The 25564-nt window shown below is 42.7% G+C and overlaps 2 protein-coding genes and 1 pseudogene across 2 annotated transcripts; 1 reads left to right on the forward strand and 2 right to left on the reverse strand.

Annotated features, from left to right (window-relative positions):
• On the reverse strand, window positions 3749-9966 carry LOC8061427 (annotated as a pseudogene).
• On the reverse strand, window positions 11895-16132 carry LOC8061428 (calcium-dependent protein kinase 8). Its single transcript, XM_002466194.2, has 8 exons — window positions 15248-16132; window positions 14600-14723; window positions 14238-14381; window positions 13999-14151; window positions 13516-13631; window positions 13210-13377; window positions 12895-13125; window positions 11895-12398 (listed from the first exon to the last, which is right to left on the reverse strand). Exons 1-8 carry the CDS (start codon window positions 15758-15760, stop codon window positions 12249-12251), a joined length of 1599 nt encoding a protein of 532 aa, XP_002466239.1. The 5' UTR covers window positions 15761-16132; the 3' UTR covers window positions 11895-12248.
• LOC8081200 (cationic peroxidase 2) lies at window positions 23650-25560 on the forward strand. Its single transcript, XM_002463638.2, has one exon. It carries the CDS (start codon window positions 23866-23868, stop codon window positions 24883-24885), a length of 1020 nt encoding a protein of 339 aa, XP_002463683.1. The 5' UTR covers window positions 23650-23865; the 3' UTR covers window positions 24886-25560.

The following is a 25564-nucleotide window of genomic DNA, read 5'->3' on the forward strand; positions in this document are numbered from 1 at the left end:
TGGTGACGAAGGATGGGGATCTTGGGAGATGGTTGCAGAATATACAGGCTAACTCAGCTCTAGTAGTTGTGTACTCTCTCAGTCTAACTGGCATGTGGGCCCCGGAGGAGAGATGTTATTTTTGGTGCTGCTTTTTGGGTGTCCCTCGTGAAGCATCCAGAGTGAATGAGGCCTTGTTTAGGTCGCAAAAATTTTCAAGATTTCTCGTCACATCGAATCTTTGGTCATATGCATGGAGCATTAAATATAGAAGAAAATAAAAACTAACTGCACAGTTTACCTGTAATTTGTGATATGAATCTTTTGAACCTATTTACTCCGTGATTGAACAATGTTTGTCAAATAAAAACGAAATACTACAGTACCCAAAAACAAAAAATTTTGCGAACTAAACAAGGCCTGAATGTTCCAGCCTTCGAGGCCAGCTATGATGAATCGGTGATGATTTGTGCCTGATTTTGGTGTATCTTGGTTGTCTTGTCAGCTCGCTGTTGGAATCGTTTTGCTGAAGGTTTTGGAGGGTGCTTTGCTGTATTTTTGAGGCACTACTTCTTTTTTGGCAGATTATCTGCAAGCAAAACAAGATACACCAAGAATTTCTGAACAAGAACAACACGTACTGGTGGCAAAAACTGATGGTGCGAGAGAAATTTAAGTGACTAACCGTGGAAACTTTGCATATCGCACAGCACACCAGAGAGACCAAATCAGTTTGCTAAGATTTGGAGTGTTATTTTGCTCTCTGATGTTGCATTGTCTGGAAAGCCTTGTCTGCAGAACCTGTCAACAAGAACACCACTGTTTGATAGCGAGAAGACAAGAGATTGTCAAACTATCCACAGCTTTGCTACGTTTCTTTGACATGCTAAAGCAGATAAGGGCTTGTCCAAACAGTAATCCTCAAATTAAGGTCTCTATACTTTTGATTTGAGGAATTCCTTTTTTTTTCGGAATATCTGCAAAACGAAAATTGGTTTTCTGAAGAATTTCAGTACAATCTAGTAGCGAAAACTGATGGTACGAGAGAAGTTCAAGTGACCAACCTTGGAAACTTTGCATATCGCACTGGCCACCAGAGAGACCAAACAATTTTGCTAAGATTTGGAGACTTGGAGTACTGTTTACTCTCTTCTGTCGCATTGTCTGAAGAACATTTGAATAAGAAAGAACACCACTGCACTGTTTGATAGTGAAAAGACACAGATTGCCAAACTAACCACGGCTTGGTACGTTTTCTTAGAAGCAGCTAAGAAACTGTTTATCTGCGGCCACACAAGGTTAGATTGTCTTGGGGCAAAGTTATACAAGTTTGCTTTACAATTAATGTTGGCTACTTCAATTTTAAACTATCCAGCATCTGGATAGTTTAAAATTTACCTTTGACTTCTCTTATAATGTGTTGTCGATTGATAAAAAAAATCCAGTACTATAATATCTCATCTCAGAGATATTCCAAATACAATTGTACTGATGATGCTTTGTAATTTGAACGGTTGTTGATCAAAATTCCCTTTTTTTGTGATCAAAACATTACGGACGGACAGAGTAAAGTAGAAGGAGGGAATAACATTATTTTCTGGGGCAAACCATTTTCCAGAAACCAATCAGCACTCAATCAATCATTATGCAACTAGTCAAATGTTTCTACCCCATTCTCAGGAAACAACGGTCGAGCAGACGCCAAGCGGCGTCGTCTAAGCAAACACCGGTCTCGGCCATGATTGATTGGAATCTTTAGGCCTTGTTTAGTTTTCAGAAAATTTTGCAAATTTTTTCACATTTCACATCACATCGAATTTTTAGACGTACGTATAGAGTATTAAATATAGACGAAAATAACAACTAATTGCACAATTTAGTCGGAATTGACGAGACGAATCTTTTGAGGCTAGTTAGTTTATAATTGTACAATATTAATCAAATACAAACAAAAGCGCTACAGTGTCAATTTCTCAAAAATTTTCGGAACTAAATAACGCCTTAGACCGTGTTTAGTTGGTGAGGAGAAAAATTTCGCGACACTGTAACACTTTCATTTATTTGTGGTAATTATTGTCCACCATGGACTAACTAAGCTCAAAAGATTTGTCTCGTACATTTCGACCAAACTGTGCAATTAGTTTTTATTTTCGTCTATATTTAATACTTCATGCATGCGTCTAAAGATTCAATGTGACGGAAAAACTTGAAAAATTTTGGGTTTTTGAGTGGAAGTAAACATGGCCTTAGTTCTTGTGATTGTTTGAGCATGTGTCTGTCTGACACACACGATGAGAGGTTTCGCTGTTTTTTTTTTTTTTTTTTTGACAAGGAGGTTTCGCTGGTTGTTAATTCCAGTTTCTCAGCCAACTTTAAACGCAAACCAATCCTTTTTAATCGGCTTTCAGGCCCGTTGCTGTTGGGAACGAATCACATCCCATGCGTGCTTACCCTTATCCTGTTTGATTTGTGACAGAATAATGTCTTAGTTCAACTCAACCTTCCTCAAATGGACACTTGGTTCAAAATCTTGGATGGATAAATGCGAGGCATGTTTTGTATTTCAGACATGTAATAATTCTTATTTTTGAGGAATCAAATAATTTTCAATTTAACTAAATTGGTAAAAAAATTAATGACGTCTATAATAATACTGAATAAGTATCGTTATCATAAACATATAGTTGTATTTAGAGGCATAAATATTGATATTATTTTCTATAAATTAACACAGGCCTTGTTTAGTTCGCAAAAAATTTTAAGATTTTTCGTCACATCGAATCTTTGGTCGCATACATGGAGCACTAAATATAGACGAAAATAAAAACTAATTACACAGTTTACCTGTAATTTGTGTGATGAATCTTTTAAATCTAGTTACTCTGTAATTGGACAATGTTTGTCAAATAAAAACGAAAATGCTACAATAGCCAAAAAAAACTAAAATTTTTGCAAACTAAGGCCTCACTAAATTCACCGAAATTTGACTTGTATCTAGAATCGCAATAAAATAAAATTCTTGAACGAAATGAACGGCCTCCATGATCCATCAATCACCGTACGTACTGTAATCCGGAACGCGTGCATGCATCCAAATCCAGATATGACAAGGCGTGCAGCAGAGACACGTCGGCGGTGCATGATTGATTGATTGCCATGGGATTCGGATCGGCTGGACAATGCGGCCACGCTGGACCAATCCCCTGTAGTATACGTTTGCAGTTTGCGACCCGACCCATCATTGGCGCGGCGCCGGCTTCTGGGTTACTACTCCATCATTCACTGTCACTGAGCTCGCAGCACAGCATGTGTCAATTCTCCGGCGACCAAAACGGACGGGTGTCGTTCATTCGTTTTAGATAACGGAATCTGAGCTGTGAAGCCACGTTTTTTTCACCCTTGTCCCCCTTTACATACAGCGTCGACGCGTCGTGGTCCGTGGACGCATGTGAAATGCCGCGGGATCAGGCCTTGGTCGTCGTCTACTGACACGAGTGGCACGCGCATGGAAGTTTTGGGCTCGCTACTCGCTGACGGATGGCGAGAGGTCTCGGACCCGTGTGCCGCGTCGCTGCCACCGAACGTGCAGCCGCTGTCACGTTGCATTTTCTTGGGTGGTTTTGGGAAGACGAGCCGGGGTCATCATGCAGTGGCCCAGTCCATGTTTAGTTCAACCAAAAAACTAAAAAAAATTTAAGATTTTTCATCACATCAAATCTTACGACACATACATAAAATATTAAATATAGACGAAAATATAAACTAATTATACAGCTGTAAATCAAAACGATCTATAGCTTAGAATAGAGGAGGAGTAATTAGCAGTATCCATTATTCTTTTTGTACGCCTTGTGATTTTGTTCCGACCCTCTAACGGTCGAAAAGGAACGATTGTCAGAATATCTCCAACAATCGTCATCCAAAATACAAGACTCATTTGTCTTTTGGGTAGCGCTACAGGTAAAAGGTTTCATATCTATTTTTAGTCTTCTCCAACAACAAGATCTAAAAGACAACACTCTCTGCAAATGTGTTTCGAGAAGAGAGGATAACCTAAAAAATTTGGGTTATGCCTCTCTTGATACTCAAAATGGGTCTTCTGTATAGGTACTCTGTTGGTTACAAATGAGTTTGGAGACAGCCTAAGGCCCCGAGAAAGTTGGATGGTTCCGACCGAAGCGTCTAGGCCCTGGCCACGCCAACTCATGCAGCAGCATTCTTGGAGCCTGCTTTGCTTGTATCCAACGATTGTCTAGCCTTTTTTTTTATCCCAGAGATCCTGCTGTCTGTGATCCCTGCGGCTGGAAGATTTTTTCCAGCTCGTGCAGGTTTTTCGAGAACGTTGACCTCACATGTGGTAGGTTCTTGGAGAAGGATTGTCGAGTTGTAGCTGGAGTCGAGATTCTGTATGCATACAATGTTAATAGTACTTACTCCGTACAGCCTATGATCAATTTTTTTTTGTTTGATCATGGTGTTGCTTGTTCGCTCTATTTTCCTTCTACGACAAGGGCTACTTTCCACAATGTTTGCTGCTTCGCCATCGCTGGTTTTTTGTCCATCGCTGCTTTTCTGGCGTTTGTTTGAGGGTTCATTCTCAACGACGTCTTTGATCCCCTCAGGTTCAGGGACTGTATTATCTGGCGCATCACCGTTTCCTTCTTTGTGGCAGTCACCACCACCATTCACAGCACCATTGATAGCCTCAGGGCCCAACAGAGAAACATGTTTGCTTGTGATCTTCCGGCCTGCTCTGACCTTCGGACCCCAGTGCCTCTCTGGGTTTGGAAGGAATCGTTTAATCTTCTTTGCCTGAGCGTTGCTGAGGGCAGCAACTGCTCTTGAAATTTGCCTATGAAAACCACAAAAAGTGAATAATAGAAAAATAGATAATACCGTTTGCAGCCTACATAGGGAAAAAAACATATAAGGAACATTGTAGGTCCAATAATTATAGACAACATACTTCTAGCTTTGGCGATTTCGAAAGGATCACCGTGCCAGGTGAGTCACGTGGCTATTCCTTAATAGGATGATTCTTCACCTGTGTTGAGGTTTGCAACAAATTTTGCACGGTAATTTAGAAGTTCATATATACAGGAAAGACATCCATCAATTCATACTTGACGCGAGATGCTGATTTTGACTTCTGATAGATATAGGAACAATCCAAACTTACCCAGCAGCGCATGATGTCCCAAATAACATCCCAAGGGGCATCAGATTTAACCCCAAGTGGGTTAACATGGGTGCTTGAGATCCGATACCCTGCATTTAGAACTGCAGACCGAAACATAACCAAAGATGGGGATGTGCACTTAACAGTGCCTGCTATGTTATGGAGACTGAAAAACAATGGAATGTCATGTAACTCCTGCATCAGGACAACTCAAATGAAGTTTAGTGTTCAGAGAGTATACAAAATACTTCATGAATGGCAAACAGTTAGTCACTCAAAAAAAAAAGGTTGCCAAAAGACAAAAGTTAAGCTATAGAGTCAAACTTTCTGCAAAATCCTCCCAAAACTTAGCTGCAATCATTCAATTTTTATAATGCAAAAGGGGAATGAAAAAATGGCCCATAAATGGTTTATTAGTTGCACTTGGGCAACCTATTGACTAGATAACCAAATTCTTGACTGAATGGCCTATACATCTAGATTGTATATCTCCGTTCCCAATTATATAGCTTATACTTTGGTTTTGTGACTTTGTCCTAAGTCTAGCTTCTCTAACTGTGACCAATTTTATAGAAAAATACACCAAAATTGGTTTAGTAAATTCTCCATGAAATATGTTCTGATGTGCATTTATTTGAACTTATAGATCTTAATATATTTTTCTAACAGTCCGGTGAAAAACTCAAAGTTAGAAGTTTAAGACAAACCTAAAGTGAACTATAATTTGGTGTCCCCTACATTGTTTCTTTGACTTGAGCAGTAAACCATGATTAATAGGTCATGAAAACATTGACCTTGCTTTAAAACTCTTCCAAGCGTTATCTTTTTATAACCTATCTACTAAAGCATAAAAAATCTGGAGTTGGCGATACAAAATAATATTAGAAATTGATAGGCCTTTAACAGTCACAAAAATAACAAAATGATACTCCTCAGGCATCAATAGGCATGAGAAGGGAAAGTCAAACTTAATTTTGAACAATAATTCATCAAATTATATGAATGTTTAGTGCATACAAAGTTGCACCAGTAAATTTGTATTCAAAGTGTCTTTAGTATTATATTGATTTTGTGGCAGGTGACAATAAATTGCACGAAGAATTAAGGGTCAAAATCTACTATGGAACACTTTTCCAAAACACACCTACATGTGGCGGAGGGGGGAGGTGTAGAGATACCTCTGACACAGTAGTTAGAACTGAAGTAATTTTATCATATGCAGGATATCTATCCTTCATTGACTTAACACTTGTCAAAGTAGAAACTACCCAGTCTTGATCATGAATAGGAGCTGACCATATTGGCCCACCTACATTAAATTTCTTTCCACAATCACTGCACTCTTGAGAAACAACAGGTCCAATAGCAGGTACATGCTTCACACCATTATTCTTCTGCTTGTATAGGAAGAATAAACAAAAGGAAAGTCAAGAGAGTGTCAATATATAATAATAATGGAGTGAATGTTGTATAAAAGAGTTAAATGGTATGCAAAACATACCTTCGGAACAGTCCTCGCAAGACATTGAAGATGGAAAGAGTCACAGCCAACACACTGATATATGTAGGAAAGTTTAAGAGGTGTATTCTTTATTTCACTTGCAGAACTGCATATGGAATCCATATACAGTGCCACATTAGAAAAAAAAAGTACTTTAACCAAATATGAAACAAATTAGGAACTAGACGGGGGAAACTCACGTGAATACTCGAACAAAAACACGGATATAAAAATCCATGAACACAGAGAGAACAGGCACAATATATCGCTTGTACCGATTTGCATGGCTCTAGTGTAAGAAAAGAATGGTTAAGGGAATGAGAAACTAAGATACCCAAAGAATGAAGCATGCAAAGTGCAGATTAACTTGATACATCACTTAGCAAAAGCCTGAAATGGAAGTAGTTTATAGTCCCCACTCCCCAGTATATATATTGAAATTTGTAATGTACCTCAATACTGGCAAGGAGGATTCTCAAAGCCATTTCGTGGCAATACTTTCCCTTGGTTGGGAAGGAACCATACCTACAAAACATAAATGATTATTACACTATAAACTGCTCAGATAGAACATTCCTTGAACACGTAGCACGGACATACTTCGAGTAACAAACTTCTCCATTGGCACCACAAAGAACTGCCATATCAGTGGCAGTGCACATCAATAAACCACCATCAGCAACAGCCTGTACAGCTGAGTCGAGAAATATAGATGGTGATCCATAAGGGTCAAGATCAACCTAAGAACAATGAGAAGAAAATATGATGTAAAACCATACTAAATATAATTTGCAATGTTTATAGAAACAACCATTATCATTTAATGCAATTATTTCATGGCGTATCACTAGATACTTCAGATTCAGAGCAATGTTTTCAAGTCGTCCAGTCGAACCTAGTCGCCATGGGACTGACTAGGACGATTAATCACGATTAATCGGACGACTTGTACAAGTCGACGATACCCCTAATCAGTCACCAGGGACCGATTAGGACGATTAATCACGATTAATCGGATAACTTGAAAACATTGATTCAGAGTCAGTAGCCAGAGACATAACCATATAAATGATAACCCCCGCGCCATGACACACGCAAAGCATCATTCCAATAAAAAAGCTAATGTATACAACAACGTTGAATCCATTGTGTTTCATCTTAGAAAGAATAAGAATAACGGTAACAAAATATCAGATTTAGAAATATTTTTCTCGAATGCCTTACCACATCAAATTCTTTTGGATGCATCAGCATGTGAATTCGAGCATCAACCAAGTGAGCTTCCACCTTGCTAGTAGCGGAAGAGCCATTAAACTTTATGTTTCGCTTGCAATCTTCAACAGAAGCTGAAGAAACAAGAACCATAGTGAATTAGTGAAATCAAGGGCGGAGGTGACAATAGCTAGGAACATAAGAAGCAAGTTTAGTAAACTGTAGAATTACCTTTATCATTGTCCAGAGCAACTACCTTTCCTAAGCCCTGAACTTCATGGGCATACCGGAGAGATCACAACCCAGTAGCAGCTAAAGCCTGGGGAAAAAGTTAGCAGTGCAATCGACAAACCTAGATATTATGAGAAGAAAACTAGATATTTGAAAGGAAAAAAAAAACTAGATATCAGTTAATGTTGATGTTGAAGTATACAGAAACTGCATTTCCATTAGGGATGAAATATGGGAAGGATATTCTCATCTATCCATCCTTCCGAAGGATTTAAATCTGCCTGTAACCAAGCCCAGATATTCAATGTCCCTTTCAGATGGATATTCAAAGTTGGGTATATGATACAGATATGTATTATTTTATTATTGTCCGACTATCCCTTGACCCAAACTATCCATTAGTGTCTGTATCCAACACACCTGACAATATTTGTGTCTGAATCTGAATCCGATAAAAAGTGACTATCTGTATTCATATCCATATATATTTGTTTGTATTCAAACCGTTTTCAAACCTAATTTCATATTATTATGAGAAGTCTCACCTCGAGAACAAGTGGTGGCTTAAGCTCTCTGGTTACTTTCCAGGAAGGTTTTGTTACTTCTTTTGACAAATCATCAATTTGATCTTCAGCTTTATTTAGCTCCTTTTCACAAACAACATCCATTTCATCTTGTTGGCCAGTTGATGCATCGTCTCCATTTTGACTGGATGTTTCACTCAGTTTGTTTTTCTCATGTGATGTATTCCTCTTGTCCACCAGTGATTCATGTTCTTCCTTGCACTTGGCTACAAAGGTCCTTAAAACAGCAATGGACATGTCTCTGTTGTGAACCTAATCAAAGCAGTAAACTTCAATTTTCAGAAATATGTATGATGGTACAACTGGGAAATTATCCCTAACTTTGGAGTCATATGTGATTTTTCCTAAATGTAACAACTTTAAAACAATAACAAATTGACTATCAACAAACAGTAACTACTTTCACTAGAGAAAAAAGTATGTTTCATAGCTTTGTATCTGTTATGGAAAAAATCAGGGAGTTACATCACAATTTGAAACTGTTATCTTCTTCAATGAAGCCATAATAAATACTGTGATGTGAAACCACTAGACTTTTTTTTTGCCAGGTGCATAATCCGATACCAGAATATGACATGCAGAAGCTCGATCTATTATTAGGACTTAGAAGTTTGCAATACATCTAAGAAATTTGAAAGTTACATTGTTCCCACACACTATGATAAGCATATAGGTCGAGTGGATAAATTCATTTAGCTGCACAAACTGGTAGAATGAGGTAAACTTGGAGTGGACAACTTGATCACTAATTGATTTCCACAGACAGCCAGATAAACAAGACATACACAAAACACAATTCGTTGTTTGGTCTCTGCGTAATACCAAGCTTAACCGCTACTAGTCTGTGCGAAGCACTAGTAAATGCAAATGAATTGTGATAACAAAATAGTTTTAAAAGGCACAAAGCACCCTAATGGTAGAATTGATAAACTTGAAGCCTACAGACCCAATCCCACACCAGTCACCACCCAACACTCAAGAAATCCTACAGAATACCGCAAAGCAGTTCTACAAGCGGTAAAGACTGATCAACTGGAAGTCAACATGTCGCTACAGTAAATTTCAAGAGTGCAGACTGTAAGCTAACGCAGATAAGGAACCGACAGAACAGCGCCCCCACTAACACGAAAAATGGAAGACGAAGAGACCTGCACGGGATTGTAAAAAACGGCGTTCCTCTAGTGCAAGAGGATCTCTGCCTCTCCCTCCTTCCTGATCTCGTAGTCCTTGAGCTTGCCATCCACTTCCGCCATGTCTCCAAATCCAAAACCCAGGGGCGAATCTAGTAGAGGGACATGGGTTTGCACATGTAACCCAATAATTTTCGCAAAAAGTTAGAAGTTACTAGGCATCGAATAACCAAATAGCTTGAGGTAGTTTGTGAACTCGGTTTCACACAGCAAACAGGGAAGAGAAGGGGGTGGGAATACCCGCTTTCACCGGCGAAGGCCTCGGCACCGGGTGTAGGGCGGCGGCGGCCAACTAGAACCCGATTTGGGAAGGGGCAGGTTCGACCTGGGCTGAGACGCTGTCGGCGGTGCGAGCCAGGCGGCGGCGGCGTACGGAGGGATGCGAGGAGTACGGGAACGAGGCAAGTTTGAATGGCTGGGCAAATATACGTGGAATTTTATATTATTTGGCTTGCCACCATTATCATTATGAAAGTTTCGAGAATATACTCACCGTCCGTGAAAGAATTGATTTCTAGAATACGTGTTAAAGAATTTTTTTTAAATTTAACTAACTTTATAGAAAAATGTAACAACATCTATGACATAAATGCACATCCTATAAAAATATATTTTATGATGAATCTAATGATACTAATTTAATATCATCAATCTTAGCATTTGTTTCTAAAAATTTGATCAAAGTTTAAAAAATTTGACTTAGGACAACTCTAAAAATTGATTCTTTTGTGGACGGAGGAAATAATTATTAATATTTGTCTATTTTAAAACAGACATTACAGTTCTTCCACTTTTATAAAAATATTATATAGAATATACACGGGACGATTCAGGCCCACCTACAGAGCTGAAGATGGTAGCACTTGAACCGAAGATGCAGCTATGTGACATCAAACTTGAGACTGAGACTGAAATCACAGACTTGAAAGAGGAGCTTAGGAAGGTAGAGAATCCAATTGTCATATTGTTTTTTTAATATTGGATTGTTTTTTTAGATAATCGATTTTCATTAATAATTGTCAGATTGTTAAGGAGTACTGCTTTTTAGCTTTTTTTGTCAGATTGTTTAAGGGTCTCTGCCAACTTGTGAAAACGCGTGAGATTCCAATAGCTTGGTGCTTGGTTGTTTAAATTTTCTCAAGTGGTCCAACCTTTTGATAGAGAGGTGATTGCTGGTTCTGTAAATTTTATTGTATGTAGTCATCTCTATATTCTAGTTAAGGTCTCATGTTTTAATTAATAGATGTATGATTATGAAGGATAAGAATATTTGAGAGCGACCAAACACCAAGACACTTTATACGTAGTAGATCTTTCGAAAAAACTTTATATATATGTAATACAGGATAATACTAATAAGTAACTAATAAGATAAAAATGACTTGAAAACGCCATGAGAGAATGGGGATAACAACTTAACAAGTACAGTACCAATCAGCATGTCACATTGGGGCTGCTCTTAAATCTGAATCCTGAAGAGAGCAGTGAGATGCCTGCTGAGGTCCACGATGCCTAGGGTGGCATAGAGGAAGTTGATCGTGAGGAATCTCGTGGTCAATATGAAACGTGCATCAACAACATACGGGTATTTTTAACAACCATGAACATATACTACAGTTGTAGCCAGATGAGAGACTTAAAAAGGGGTATCTTTCTTAGCCATATCAGCCAGTGTCTTCCTTTTGAAAACAAAAAAACATGAATGACTGATAGATTCAAGCAGATAAACGAACAGACTCATGGATTTGAAACTGAACAACCGACATTACGGACAACCGCACAACCGACATTCTGTTGTCGGTGAATTGCCCCCGGCAACGGACAACCGCACCGTGCCAGCTTCGTGTATTGCCGGCTGGTGCATCGGCAGCACTTATATTAGCAGAATCTGCCAGCCATCCAATAGTGTTTTTCTCTCACAACAAATCAGCAAACGGTACTTTGTGTCATGGCTTATCAGCCAAATGAATAAGGCGCCGGCTGGTGGCAGCTGTAGACTGTAGTAGGCATTCACACAGTTTTGCCGGCAACCATCATGCATTGCATCACACAAACAAATTCTACTTACAATTACAAGTTACAAGCAAGACTCTACTTCTGCTACTCCAGCGTTCTTCGTAAGTACACGCTGCTGCATCGATCTACAATACGTACGGGCACAACCACCATCTTTACAATCACAAACCCAAGAATTACAGATTCACCGTACGTGTAAAATGGAGCGTGGAATCGAATAACCTGACTGACTGACCAAATCCCGCACAGCAAAACAAACAGACAAACGGATGAACACTCAGTAGCCACCATGCTTCAGCTCAGGACATCGGCATATGGCCTTCTCGACTTCTCCGTCTGGTGGCGTGGTGACCTGCCTATCGTGTCTCGGCACTGAGGGACCCATCCTTCTGGAGCTTCAGGCTCAGGTTGCTGAACCGTTGCCTCGAGTACTGCCGAGACGCCTTCCTCCAGTCAGTGCCGGCCTTCATCATTGCCGCGAACTCATCGTAGCTTATCTTCCCGTCCTGACAAAATAGCACAGATAACACCTTGTTGTTAGATTGACCGGGCAGGTTGGTCTTGTGACAGGAGGGATTTGAACTGATCAAACTTGCTACTTTTAATTACTCCAAAGTCCCAATCACATTGCATCGCATGCCCTTATGGACTTATCCTATCCTTCTCACTTTCTCGGTCCCAGATGCTGTCTATTTTATAACGATACAGATTTATTATAGTCAACTATCCTTTAGTCAGATAAAGTAAGTCCATGCCTGGCAACTAGCGGCACCTGAACCTTGACCGTGTCATGCGACCATGGACAAGGCACACTTCTTCTAATCCAGAAACTACAACATGCGAGTAAGTTTTCACCACTACTCCGGCCCATACTAGTTCCAGTGTTGATGACAGGAGTTCATTGATTAGCATTTTTAAAACCAAATACACTAGCATTTTACCAACAGAAGTGTTCTACAGACTAAATTTATTTATTGGCCTATGGAGGTAGATTTTGCTGACCTTATCTGTGTCCACATCTCGGATGATGCCATTGATAATGTCTTCATCATTTCCATCCAGTTCATCAGATAGCGCCTCTCTAAGCTCTTCGATTTCTATATACCCACTCTTATTCCGGTCGAAGTATGTGAAGGCCTTCTCGATGTGTTCATCGTTGCCTATTTTTCTCACATGAACAGACACAGTGACGAATTCCCCATAATCTAGGGTCCCGTTTTTATCAATATCAGCCTGCAAAGCATTGAAAGTAGCATTTAACGAGTTTGTCCAAGATAATTTAGCATTAATGTAGAGTATCTTTGGTTAGTAACTCACAGCATCCATCAATATCTGAAGATCTGAATCAGGCATTTGGTTTCCCAGTTTACGAAGGCCGGCCTTGAATTCCTCGAATGTTAACTTGCCATTCTTGTTCACATCCATCTTATCAAACATCTGCTTTATGTCAGCTACTTCCTCCACAGACAGATGCTCAGCAATCACCTGCAGATGGTTGAGCATAAAATTAAGTCCTTTAGCTAGATGACCCCCAATATTCCATTGTTCTTGTATTTTGCATCCATCTTCTATGTCCAATAAGGAAGGTGATTATGTTTGCTACCAACATGCAGCAAATCTTACCCTTAGTGCTTTCTTCTTTAACTTGTTCATTGCAGCAAATTGCTGCAATCTTGCTCGGACAGTATCACCAAGAGAAATGTCTGGCATCTTTTTGGAGTCATGTAGCCATGGATGCTCTGCTCATTCAACTAACATTGTCAGAAAAGCAATGGCAAAATAATTTGATACATACAATTAGTAAAATCATAATAATTTCGAGCATCATATTTCAATAAAATACACTACAACAGAATGATAGAAAGATAGAAGTACAGGAAATTCACTCTTCCGAATAGCAAATCACACTCGCATAGTCATATAAATCTTCTTTGTATTGTGTAACTCCCAGAACGAGAATTTTAAGGTAAGTCTGGTTCATGTCAGCCAATACGTAATTCTGGCAAATCACCAATTAAGATTCAATTTTACCAAACAAATAACAATCATAGAGAGGTAGCATCCTAAGCCCGTTGTGCAATAGGAATAGGTGATAGTGAGGCTTACCAAGTACTTGTGCTGCAGTAAACCGTGTCAATGGATTTGGGTCCAGCATCCGCCTGACAAGATCTTTAGCAGGCTCAGATACTCTGGGCCATGGTTCTCTTTTGAAATCTACCACAGATCGTATAATTGCCTGTGCTACTCCCTGTTCGGTTTCTGCATAGCATCACGAACATGGGATTATGATGGTGGTCTAACTTATTATTAACATGCATGCATTCCAGACCAGAGTTTGAAAGTACCTGCCCAAAATGGTGGTACACCACAAAGAAGTATGTAAAGTATCACTCCAGCACTCCAGACATCAACTTCAGGGCCATAGTTTCGCTTTAGAACCTCTGGAGCCATGTAGTATGGACTGCCTACGATTTCAGAAAATCGCTCACCTACATCAAAAGCCAACAACAAATCAGATTTTCTGTAAAGATATGCATATGTCCAATAAACTGCATCAACGAAGTTAGCTCTATGTTGCTGGGAAATGAAGCACATTACAATGGGAAATTACAAATAGACACTCCACTTTCTTATTTTCCATAGGCACAAAAAATGGCATGTGTTCAGAAATTAATTGATTGCTCATTAGTTGTCCATAAAAACTTACCAGGCCTGAAGAACACAGACAGCCCAAAATCAATTGCTTTCAGGGGGGAACTCTCCTTCTTGTTTGCATATAAAAAGTTCTCTGGTTTAAGGTCCCGGTGCATGACGCCATGCCTGTGGCACATCTGCACAGTAAAGAACAAGGATTCATGTCACGACACATGGAATGATGCAAAATCAAGTTATATACTGTTTATGTTAAAAAAATAGTGCAAGGAACAAAGTAGAAAAAAAAATGATCTTTGCCAATGTGACTACTACTACTAAATGTATTTGACTAAAATAGCTCCTCAAAGCTAATTTATTACAATTTGATTAATCCTTTATTACAAAAACTAGACCCAAAGGTTGAAAATCCAATGAAGCTTATCTGGCTCAGCTGAAAGCATGTTTCGTACTTGACAAATAGGACAAAAAAAAGATCAACACCCGCTCATGATTCATGACCAATCACCAAATCATCAAAATATCAGCCAGTGCTAACTTGAGCGACAAGCAAAGAGGTTTCTCGTCTGATAGTCTGAACTATAATTTCATAAATGAATATAACAGAGTAACAGACACTACTAGTAGCAATCATACAACTTAATTAGTAGTAAACAAGAAGCTAGTAGTAGGAATCAAGAACCAAGAAGAAAGATATGCTCACCTGGACGACCTCCACGATGGTGCGCAGGACGGCGGCGGCGGCACGCTCGGTGTAGTGGCCCCGGGCGACGATCCTGTCGAAGAGCTCCCCTCCCTCGCAGAGCTCCATGACGAGGTGCACGGCGTCCTCATCCTCGTAGGCGGCGCGGAGGCTGACGATGTTGGGGTGCGCGGGCATGTGGCGCATGATGTCCACCTCCCGGCGCACGTCCTCCACGTCGACGGGCGTCCGCAGCTTGCGCTTGGAGATGGACTTGCACGCGTAGCGCGCCCCCGTGGCGGACTCCGTGCACAGGTACGTGATGCCGAACTCGCCGCGGCCCAGCTCGCCGCCGAGCTCGTACTGCGCGCCGAGGTCCCGCCCCGTCGGGTCCCGCAGCACCAGCAGGCCCGGGCGCGCCGACGGCGGCGCCGCCCCGCGGTTGTACGCGACGTTGTAGGGGTTCGCCTTCTGCTTCTTGGGGCGGTTCTTGCCGCTCTCCTCCGTCAACGGCGCGGCACAGCAGTTTCCCATGGTCGCGGCCGCGGCCTCCTAGCAGAAACAAAATTGGGGAAATCGGACCCCCGGCGAGCTGGTTTCAACTTTCAGTTCAGCGGCGGCGGCGGCGACTACTGAAAGCGGACAGCTCGAATTGGGGTTGGGGGAAATTCCGTAGGCTTTGTACTGGGAGTTGGCGTGTGAGCTGGGGCGGGGCGGGGCGGGGGCGAGTCCACGAATTCTGGACGCGTTCTAGAAGCGGGCACCATAAGCCAGCGGCCAGCGCAAACTAGCAGGAAGCTACACCCTTTCTCGTGGTTTTTGTGGAAAAGATCTGCCCTTTTTCGGGGATTTCGTGGAGATGGTGGGGATTTCAGAGGAACTGGTATGGATAATCCCAGGAATGGAGCAGTTGGCTTCTGGAAATGCGTGAGTCAGCAGAACAGGGGGAATAACACTGGTCAGCTAGTGTCCAAGAACATATTTTTTCAGGGCTACAGAGTTGTCGGTTTATATTGGGACCGTCAGCTTTATAATGCACCCTCCTCTATAGTCATTTTCAGAGTTTTCGCCCTCTTCAATATACGGAGCTGTGCTGTAAAATTCTGAACGAATTAGTTGTACTGAATATTTGTACTTTCTTCGAGCCGTAAACAAATTCTGACTGGAGTGCAGTAGCAATTTTTTGAAAAGGGGTGGAGTGTAGTAGAATGGGATGGGATTAGCATAGGATTCACCGAAAGGGATATTTTAAATTTGAACCCCAGGAGATCTTTTCGGAATACTGCTGTACAAAAGACCGGTATGAAGACGACTCTGAAGTTTGAAAGCTCGTTCGTCAGGAGACTTTGGAGGTTGGAATTAGACGTCGTCGACAAGCGGCCTGGAAGCGACGGTTGGAAGGAGGGTTTGGTAAGCAAGAAAGCGATGTTTCTTTAAGCAATCCAGCCCCCTTTTATGACACCGGTTGAAGGGGAGCCTATTCGGCCGATCGTTTTTTGACTGATGTTGATTTGTTTTGAGAGAAAAATACTATTTCATGCTGCTAAAAAAGTAATAGCTGATAAGCTCAAGCGAGCGATCAATTAGTAATTTCCATGCTCTTGTTCAGTTTGTAGGTTTCGTTGGTGAATTCTGACCACCCATGTGTTCAGTACCTTATCTTTGCTCGAACATTTTTCAGTAATTCTACTCTCTGTGTAAGGCCGTGTATAGGAACAATTGGCTAGATGTGCGGTTTTCAAATTTCCATGCCCGCGTGGACATTTGGATACACGCTTGGAACTATTTCTGGGTGAAAAAAAATAACAGTTTTAGCATGGTAACTGAAAATTGGTGAGGAGCTCTCTTTTTTAAAATATATTTTCCCATTTTAGGTTGGGATAGGTTGAGGCTCAGGCTCTAATGCTTTGTTTCTGCTACTCTCACTTTAAACAGCAGCTGCTGCTGCTGCTGCAAGCTGTTGCTATTGGCGTAACAGCCACAGCCGCAGCAGCTGTTTCAGCTGTATCGAAACACCTCCAATATAAGGTTTTTTTTTTTTTTTTGCGAGGACAATTTCTTGCATTGTACGTGCCCTTAATCAACCTTAAGAACTGCCATAGTCTAAGAAGATCATCAGGGGGTAGTGTTCGTTCTGAGCGTGCGTCTATATCCGTTAATGAAAAAAAACAAAGAAACACTTACTTGGCCGCAGTCATCTATTATTCTAATCGCCAGTCATTAGTTGACCAGCGCGATTGCTTGACGAGATCAACGTTCAACAACTAGGGGACCAAAGAAGCTTCCGTTCAGTCCAGTCCAGTTCATACTTCACCTGACTGACAGGATCAAGATCGAGCCATCAACACCCGAGGGAAACAGGAGGCGCGCGCGGTTCAGAGAATTCAGAGCTCGCCTGCTGTTCAAACTTCAAACTGGCCTTGTTCAGTTCACCTCAAAAACTAAAAAATCTTCATGATTTTTTATCATATCGAATCTTGCGGTACATGTATGTAACATTAAATATAAAACGAAAACAAAAACTAATTGTACAATTTGCCTATAAATCGTGACATGAATTTTTTAAATCTAAACAATCTATGATTGGATAATAATTATCAATAAAAACGAAAGTGTTACGGTGTCTCAAACAAAAAAAAATTTGAGAACTAAACAAGGATTTCCAGAATCCATACTGCTACTGTTTCAGAGCTTCAGGTTCCTGATCCTCCCTGCGTCGTGCCTTTCTTCCTTGTACGCGTAGGACGTTCCGTGCCGAGTGATGGTGCTGAAACTGCTGAAACTGCAGTTTTGGTTCTGAATTCCGACGGCGAAAGGGGCCCGGCCTGGAATGGAATCTGTTCTCCAGCAGGCTTTCCTGGTTTGTTTATTTGCAGAGCACTTCGGCCTTGTCTAGTTCAAACAAAACTTAATTTTTTTTAAGATTTCCTATCACATCAAATCTTATGATACATGTATGAAACATTAAATATAGATAAAAAAACTAATTGTACAGTTTGTCTGTAATTTACAAGACGAATCTTTTGAGCCTATTTAGTCTATAATCGGACAATATTTATAAAATACAAATGAAATTGCTACTATTTCTATTTTATAAAATTTTTTGAAAAAAAAAAACAAGGCCCTTAGAAGGACGCGGAGACGATGAGCGGACTTTTGTTGACAGCGGAGAGGAAAGCGAATGATTTCTGGCGGGCGGCAGGAAGAGGTGAATCGAATCTGTTATGATGCTCGAGGAGAAGTGGAGGAGCCCACCGCCCACGGGAGTCTGCACTCCGGAGACAGATCAGAGTCTCTGCGGAAAGCACAGCAGCGAGCACTCGACACAGCCTCGTTTCGCCATGTGCTGAGATGATGTACGTAGATTAGTGGAGCAATATTAATATCCATTCATCAGGAAAATGGCATGCGTGTAGTATCTGGCAGCAGCAACGAAATGCTCTACGTTGACAAGGTTCAGTTCAGTCTTTTCTAGAATGTGGACTAGGTACTCTGAACGCCTGACGAAGTGATGAACAGAAGCTTCACTTCACACTCTGCGCGCCTGATAAGGATCACCGTACCTTCTGTTATATGCGCGTGGAAGATGGATCCGGTTCTGTTCAGACTTTTCAGGCTTGGCGCGTCTGGGAAATCCAGATATCAGGAGTTCACGACTTCTATTCCGCAAATTCTGCGTATCGACAGCGTTCATTCGGCCTTTAGTGACCCTCCTTCTCGATCTGATACGGACTTTCTGCTTTCTAGGAGTACAGTATATGCTTTCGGCAGGAGGGAGCATGAGAGAGTGACGTCGACGAGACAGTTTAACGATGGCGTGTCTGTGTGTGTGGCCTTCAGAAAAAGACCAGACGGTGTGTGGGTCGGGAGCACAAGTTTCAGTTCAGTCCAGAAACGTGCAAGTCGGTCGGTAGGTTTTAGCTGACACGTTCTTGCTGGGATTTTTATCCACGGAGGATGTGCCATGCATGGATCAGATGAAGAGTCATTTGGGCGCGGCTGCTCTGATCAAACCTTTGCAGCATATAGATCCTACAGATATTTCTGTCTGGCGAATGATCTTTTCTGAACCGTTTCTTTCTTGTTGGGAAAAAAAAAGGCTCGTTTTGTTTTCTTGCATCGATCCTACACATAATGCGCGTCTACGTCTTAAATAAATTTATTATATAAATATAAATATATTATATGGATCATCAATCTAATCATACTAGCTTATTATATATACCAATATCTTATATATATATATATATATATACTATAGGAGTATTCAGCAAGATATATACGAACGTTCTTTGACGAGCATGCCGTGTACGCAGCGAAATTACTATATTCAGCAAGCGATCCAATATGCCAATATCAAGGACGACGACACGTACTCGTACATGAAACATGTCTACCACTACCAGTTTGTCCACGCTACTGTATTATTCGTGCACGAGATCAGTCCATCGATTTCGATTCATATCACATTCACAGTTCGTGATTGAATGTGGGAGGCCGGAATGCATTGATTCCTTTATCTAAAAAAAAAACAGACACCGACTCCTATACTCCTACGCGTTGCCGCCACGATCCATGCATGCCATGAAGAACACGCGCGCCCCGGCCGCCACCAACCGCCGCCATGCCGCCCACTCGTATATCCCTGCCAAGAAATTAAAAGCATGCGCCCACTCGTATATCCCGGTCCGTCGTCACCTACGAAATTAACGAACCAACGATTCGCGCGCACGCGGCGCCGGCGCGGGTATACGTACCTGTTGCAGCCGGTACGGTGTCGTCGGCGCCAACGGGAGATGCATGCCGAGGCGGAGGTCGAAGCCGGTGCACGTCGAACGACGACGGGTCGCAGCTGCCGCTGCCCGCGCCCATCCAGGTACGTACGCGCCGCACGGGATCACCGCGCGCGCGTCTCCACACGATCGCGACACCGTCGGCGGCGGCGCGCGGGACCAAAAGCTGCTAGGCTTGAGTCTGTCCGCGACGACGACGATCGCGATGCACCAGACGCCAGACTGAGTGATTGCGCAGGTGCGTGTGTGCTGCTGCTTGCTCCAGCTGCGGGGGCGGCTTAAAGAGGCGGCGGAGGCCAAGGAGGTTGCGGTGCGGGCGGCAGCGCGCTCTCGTCTGAACCGCTCCGTCTGCGGGCGCGCACTGTCGGACCAAAACGACCAAGGCGTGCCCTATCCAATTTGTTAGCGCACTCCTAATACTAGAAATTATATATAGTTTTTATACCTATTAATTTCTATAAACACTATATATATATATATATATAGAAACTATAGTCCCAATAGATAGCCTTTATAGAATAATTTTTTATCCAATCGCATTCACTCTCTCTTCGTTCTCAGCCAATCATATCACTTCATGTCTTGGATCTCGTGTAGACATGGTTTCTAACTTAGTCCCAGTTTTATTGATTTTTGCTCTCTCTCTTCAATAACTATCTTGTCATGTCAGCAAAAATACTTATGTGGCAATGCAATTAATGTCTATAGAAACTATGGCGGTTTCTGCGTTGGGAGTGCACAACCTCTGCCATGTCCATCTTGCCGCCACCGGCTGAATCCAACTCCCAACGGGCCTCACTTTGGGGGCTTTAGGCATCCTCCCCGTGACAACTGGGCCGCGCTGCATTTGTATCTCTGAGCGACCGGTGGACAGCACTCCATTATCCATTCCTCTCTGCCAATTCGCTTGAGCATGCTGCAGGCAGCACGCAATAACTATTCATTTCGAAAAATCATGTTTCACCAACGGGCATTGCTGCAGGGAATATTAGGCCTTGTTTAGTTCACCTTGAAAACCAAAAAGTTTTCAAGATTTCCTGTCACATCGAATCTTGTGGCACATGTATGAAATATTAAATATATACGAAAAGTTTAGCTGTAAATCACGAAACAAATCTTTTGATCTTAGTTAGTCCATGATTGGATAATATTTGTCACAAACAAACGAAAGTGCTACAGTACCGAAAAGTTTTCACTTTTCGAAACTAAACAAGGGCCTTGTTTAGTTACCAAAAAATTTTGCAAATTTTTTCAGATTTTCCGTCACATCGAATCTTTAGACACATGCATGAAGTATTAAATATAGACAAAAATAAAAACTAATTGTACAGTTTGTTCGAAATTGACGAGACGAATCTTTTGAGCCTAGTTAGTACATGATTGGACAATATTTGTCAAATACAAACGAAAAAACCACAGTGTCGATTTTGCAAAATGTTTTGGAACTAAACAAGGCCAAGGCCTTACAACACACACAACAACACTGCCAACGGGCGGCGGAAGGTCCAAGGTGAAAGCACTCACCATTTCAACTGCACGCCGTAGAGAGCAGTGCGCCGGCCGGGCCGGCGCCAGCGCCGACTTGTCGTCTGCCACGCCGACGCGACGACCACGTGCCTGCTTTTAGATGCGAAAAGATTTTGGATTTTGCTACTGTAGCATTTTTGTTTGTTTATGGCAAATATTGTTCAATTATAAACTAAGTGACTAAGTAAGATCAAAAGTTCGTCTCGTGATTTACAGATAAACTGTGCAATTAGTTTTTATTTTCGTATATATTTAATGTTTCATGTATGTGCCGAAAGATTCAATGTGACGGAAAATCTTGAAATTCTTTTAATTTTCAGGGTGAACTAAACAAGTCCTCAGTTCAACCTACACGAGCTCGTTAACTGCAGCCGACACCACGGACCAACAGCTGGTAAACGCGCACGCTTTCCGGCGCAGGAATTAGAATTGCCAGCGATCCACAGTTCGCGGATTCCAAAGAAGTTTGCTGTCACCGCGCGCATCTGCTTCTTGTTTCAAGAGCGCGCGGGGTCCTGATCTAGCAACGTGAACGTGAACGGTTCTCGGAATTCATCGACCATGTCCCTTAACAAAACCGGGCCATGTCTAAACAAAGACGAGATTATGCAAACACGAGCTTTGATGTTTAATGAATGTACGACTGACTTAATTTATATTATTATCGACGTATCGTGCATCCAAATGAGCGAGTTTAATGAATGATTGGCACCCAAATGTGGTGTATGTTCAAATGTTTGAATATCGACGTATCGTGCATCCAAATGAGCGAGTTTAATGAATGATTGGCACCCAAATGTGGTGTATGTTCAAATGTTTGAATAAAGTGTATGCATATTAATTCACAAACACAGTTTCAAATGTGGTGTATGTTCAAATGTTTGAATAAGTGTATGTTCAAATGTTTGAGTAAGTGTTAGGCTCGCTTTGGCTGATGCTGATTTTTTGTGAGAGAAAAATATTATTTCTTCGCTGAAAAAGTAATGCTAATAAATTCAAGCGAACACGGCGATTGGAGGAAATCTTAGCGAGAAATATATCGGTTGAAAAGGCAGATGGATACACGTTTATGTGTTAAACCTATTCGTAGAAACGGCTAAAGCTTCTAGCCACCACTAGAAATCAGTCTGTAGAGGTGCTTCTTGTTTCCAGACACCTCTATATATATAAAGTCTCATTAATAGAGGCAGCTAGGCAACTGACTCTACAAACCACTATAGTGTACCTCCCCTCTCGTTTATTTGTACTGAACTTATTTCTTTTTCTCAATAAATTCACAGTAGCGGCAAGCCCCTCCTGTTTGGCCTCATGAAAGATACGACAGCAACCAATCATCTATGATCACCGACTGCTCATAGCAAGCCTGAAGTCGCATCGCAACTCAGGTTCAGCAAGCGGCATCAGGCACGCATGGAGTGTGAGTTGCTGCCATGGCACATTTGCACGTCCCCAAGGCCCAAGTTGAGCTGGTTGCAAACATGCTTTCCTCTGTGGCAATTGTATTTGCCTGAGGCAACAAATATTAATTCAGAGAATCAGGTCATGGTGAAACATGATGCTGTTTTCTTGCGTGAAAGAAACATATATAGCACCGCTGCAACCTGCAGGGAATATTACAGCACAAGAGACAGGCGTCAAGCGCAGGCAGCCCCGGCGGCCTGACCCTCACTCGCCGTTGCCCGTTGGACGCGTTAGGGGGTGTTTGGTTATTATATCATTTTGTCTTATTTAATAATTATTATTCAATTATAAATTAATTAAGTTTAAAAGATTCGTCCCTCTCGCCTGCACTTGCACCAGCAGCAGCAGCAGCAGCAGCAGCAGCACCGACATTTCGTCTGCCATACCGACTACTATCACTGCACCGATATGTCGCAAGAAAGGCTAAACAATGCCCATCTAAACTGCAGCCGACACCATGGTACAATTGGTAAACGCGCATGCGGGCCAGAAAATTGGAGTTGCCACCAGCGATCGAGGTTCGCGGAATTCCAAAGAAATTTGCCGCATCTGTTTGCTGTTTCAAGAGCTCAACGTCCGGATCTGGCAACGTGAATGGTTTCTCGAAATGCATCGACGCGTCCATTAAGAAACCCAGGCCAACAAAGCTGAGATTACGAAAACACGAGGTCCATATTCTATGTACCAAGTTTACCGGAGTGAAATGCCAGTAGTATAAATAGGCACTGTGGTTTCTTTCACTCGGTGACAGTGAATAGACGATGCATGCACTTGTGAGTTGTGTACTCTGATATCTGATCTTGCCTAGCGACAGGATAACACATCAGCTACCAGTCCAGTCGTCGCATCACAGAGCCGATGCATATGGCTGCTTGTACCCGCACCAGCACCGGCAGCAACAAGCCGCCGTCGCTGTGCCTGCTCCTCCTCGTCCACGCGCTGCTGCTCGCCATCGCGTCGTCTCCTGCCGGCGGTCTCCAGGTGGGCTTCTACCAGCAGACCTGCCCCCAGGCGGAGTCCATCGTTCGGAACGTGACCTGGGCGCGGGCGGCCGCGGACCCGAGCCTGGCCGGCAAGCTGCTGCGGCTCTACTTCCACGACTGCTTCCCGCAGGGCTGCGACGCGTCGGTGCTGCTGGACGGCCGGGGCACGGAGAAGGCGGCGCCGCCGAACCAGTCGCTGGGCGGGCTGGACGTCGTCGACGCCGCCAAGGCGGCGCTGGAGGCGGCCTGCCCGGGCACCGTCTCCTGCGCGGACGTCGTGGCGCTGGCCACCCGCGACGCCGTCTCCTTCCAGTTCCGCCGCTCGCTGTGGCAAGTCGAGACGGGCCGCCGCGACAACCGCTTCTCCGACGAGGCGCACGCCACGGACCTGCCCAGCCCGGAGTTCGTGTTCCCGCTCCTCAGGGACTCCTTCGCCAAGCGGGGGCTCGGCGTCCGCGACCTCGTCGCGCTCTCCGGCGCGCACACGCTGGGACACACGGACTGCCAGTTCGTGTCACCGAGGCTCTACACCTTCCAGGGCAACGGCGGGGTGGACCCGTTCATCGACCCGAGCTACGCGCGGGAGCTCATGCGCCAGTGCCCCGCCACGCCGCCGCCGTCGTCGTCGTCGTCGTCCGGCAAGGTGGCCTTGGACCCTGGCAGCGAGTTCACGTTCGACACCAGCTACTACGCCACCATCAAGGCCAACCGCGGCGCGCTGCACACGGACTCCGTGCTGCTGCACGACGACGAGGCCGCCCGCCTCGTCGACGAGATGCACGACCAAGGCAAGTTCCTCACCGCCTTCGCCGCGTCCATCCAGAAGTTGGGAGCCTTCGGCGTCATCACCGGCAACAAAGGGGAGATCAGGAGGAACTGCCACGTCGTCAACTAACGGGTGCTCCGCCTTTTGGAACTGGATACGCATTATTCGGTTACCGCTCATAGATATAAGCAAATAAATTATCTCCTGTAGTAGCTCTTATATATATATGTTCGTTGCAACTTTGGTTCAAATTGTTTGTTTCAAATATGCTCGTTGTAACTTTGGTTCAATTTTTTTTTAAAAAAAAGAAAATGTTTGTTTCAAAATATGCATGTTGTAACATCCACAGATATGCTCGTTGTACCGCTTTGGGGGCAGGCTGTTTTGTCTGCAAAGACAAGAGGAGTACTAGTTTAAGCTCTATCCAATAGGGCACAGACCATTGCAATACTGATGGTGGATAACTTGAGTCGAGTTTAAGCTCTTTCCAATAGGGCAGAGACCATTGCAACGGCATACATGGCAGTCACGTGTATGTTTCTTCCCTTCAGCGAAAGGAGGGCAAATATATCTTATTTATAAAAGATATCCTATTTATAATAACTTACTAAACTCCTACCTCTGTCAGGAAAATTACTTCCATCAGGAAATTTTTCTAATCACACAAATGCTGCATATGCAAGATAAAATGTACTCCCTTTGTTCCAAATTATAAGTTCTTCTAGCTTTTCTAGATACATATTAAAAGCTACGATGCATAACAAAAGCTGTGTACCTTGAAATGAGACTTATAATTTGGAGCGGAGGG

This window comes from Sorghum bicolor, chromosome 1, assembly GCF_000003195.3.
Source record: "Sorghum bicolor cultivar BTx623 chromosome 1, Sorghum_bicolor_NCBIv3, whole genome shotgun sequence".
Classification (NCBI taxonomy): domain Eukaryota; kingdom Viridiplantae; phylum Streptophyta; class Magnoliopsida; order Poales; family Poaceae; genus Sorghum; species Sorghum bicolor.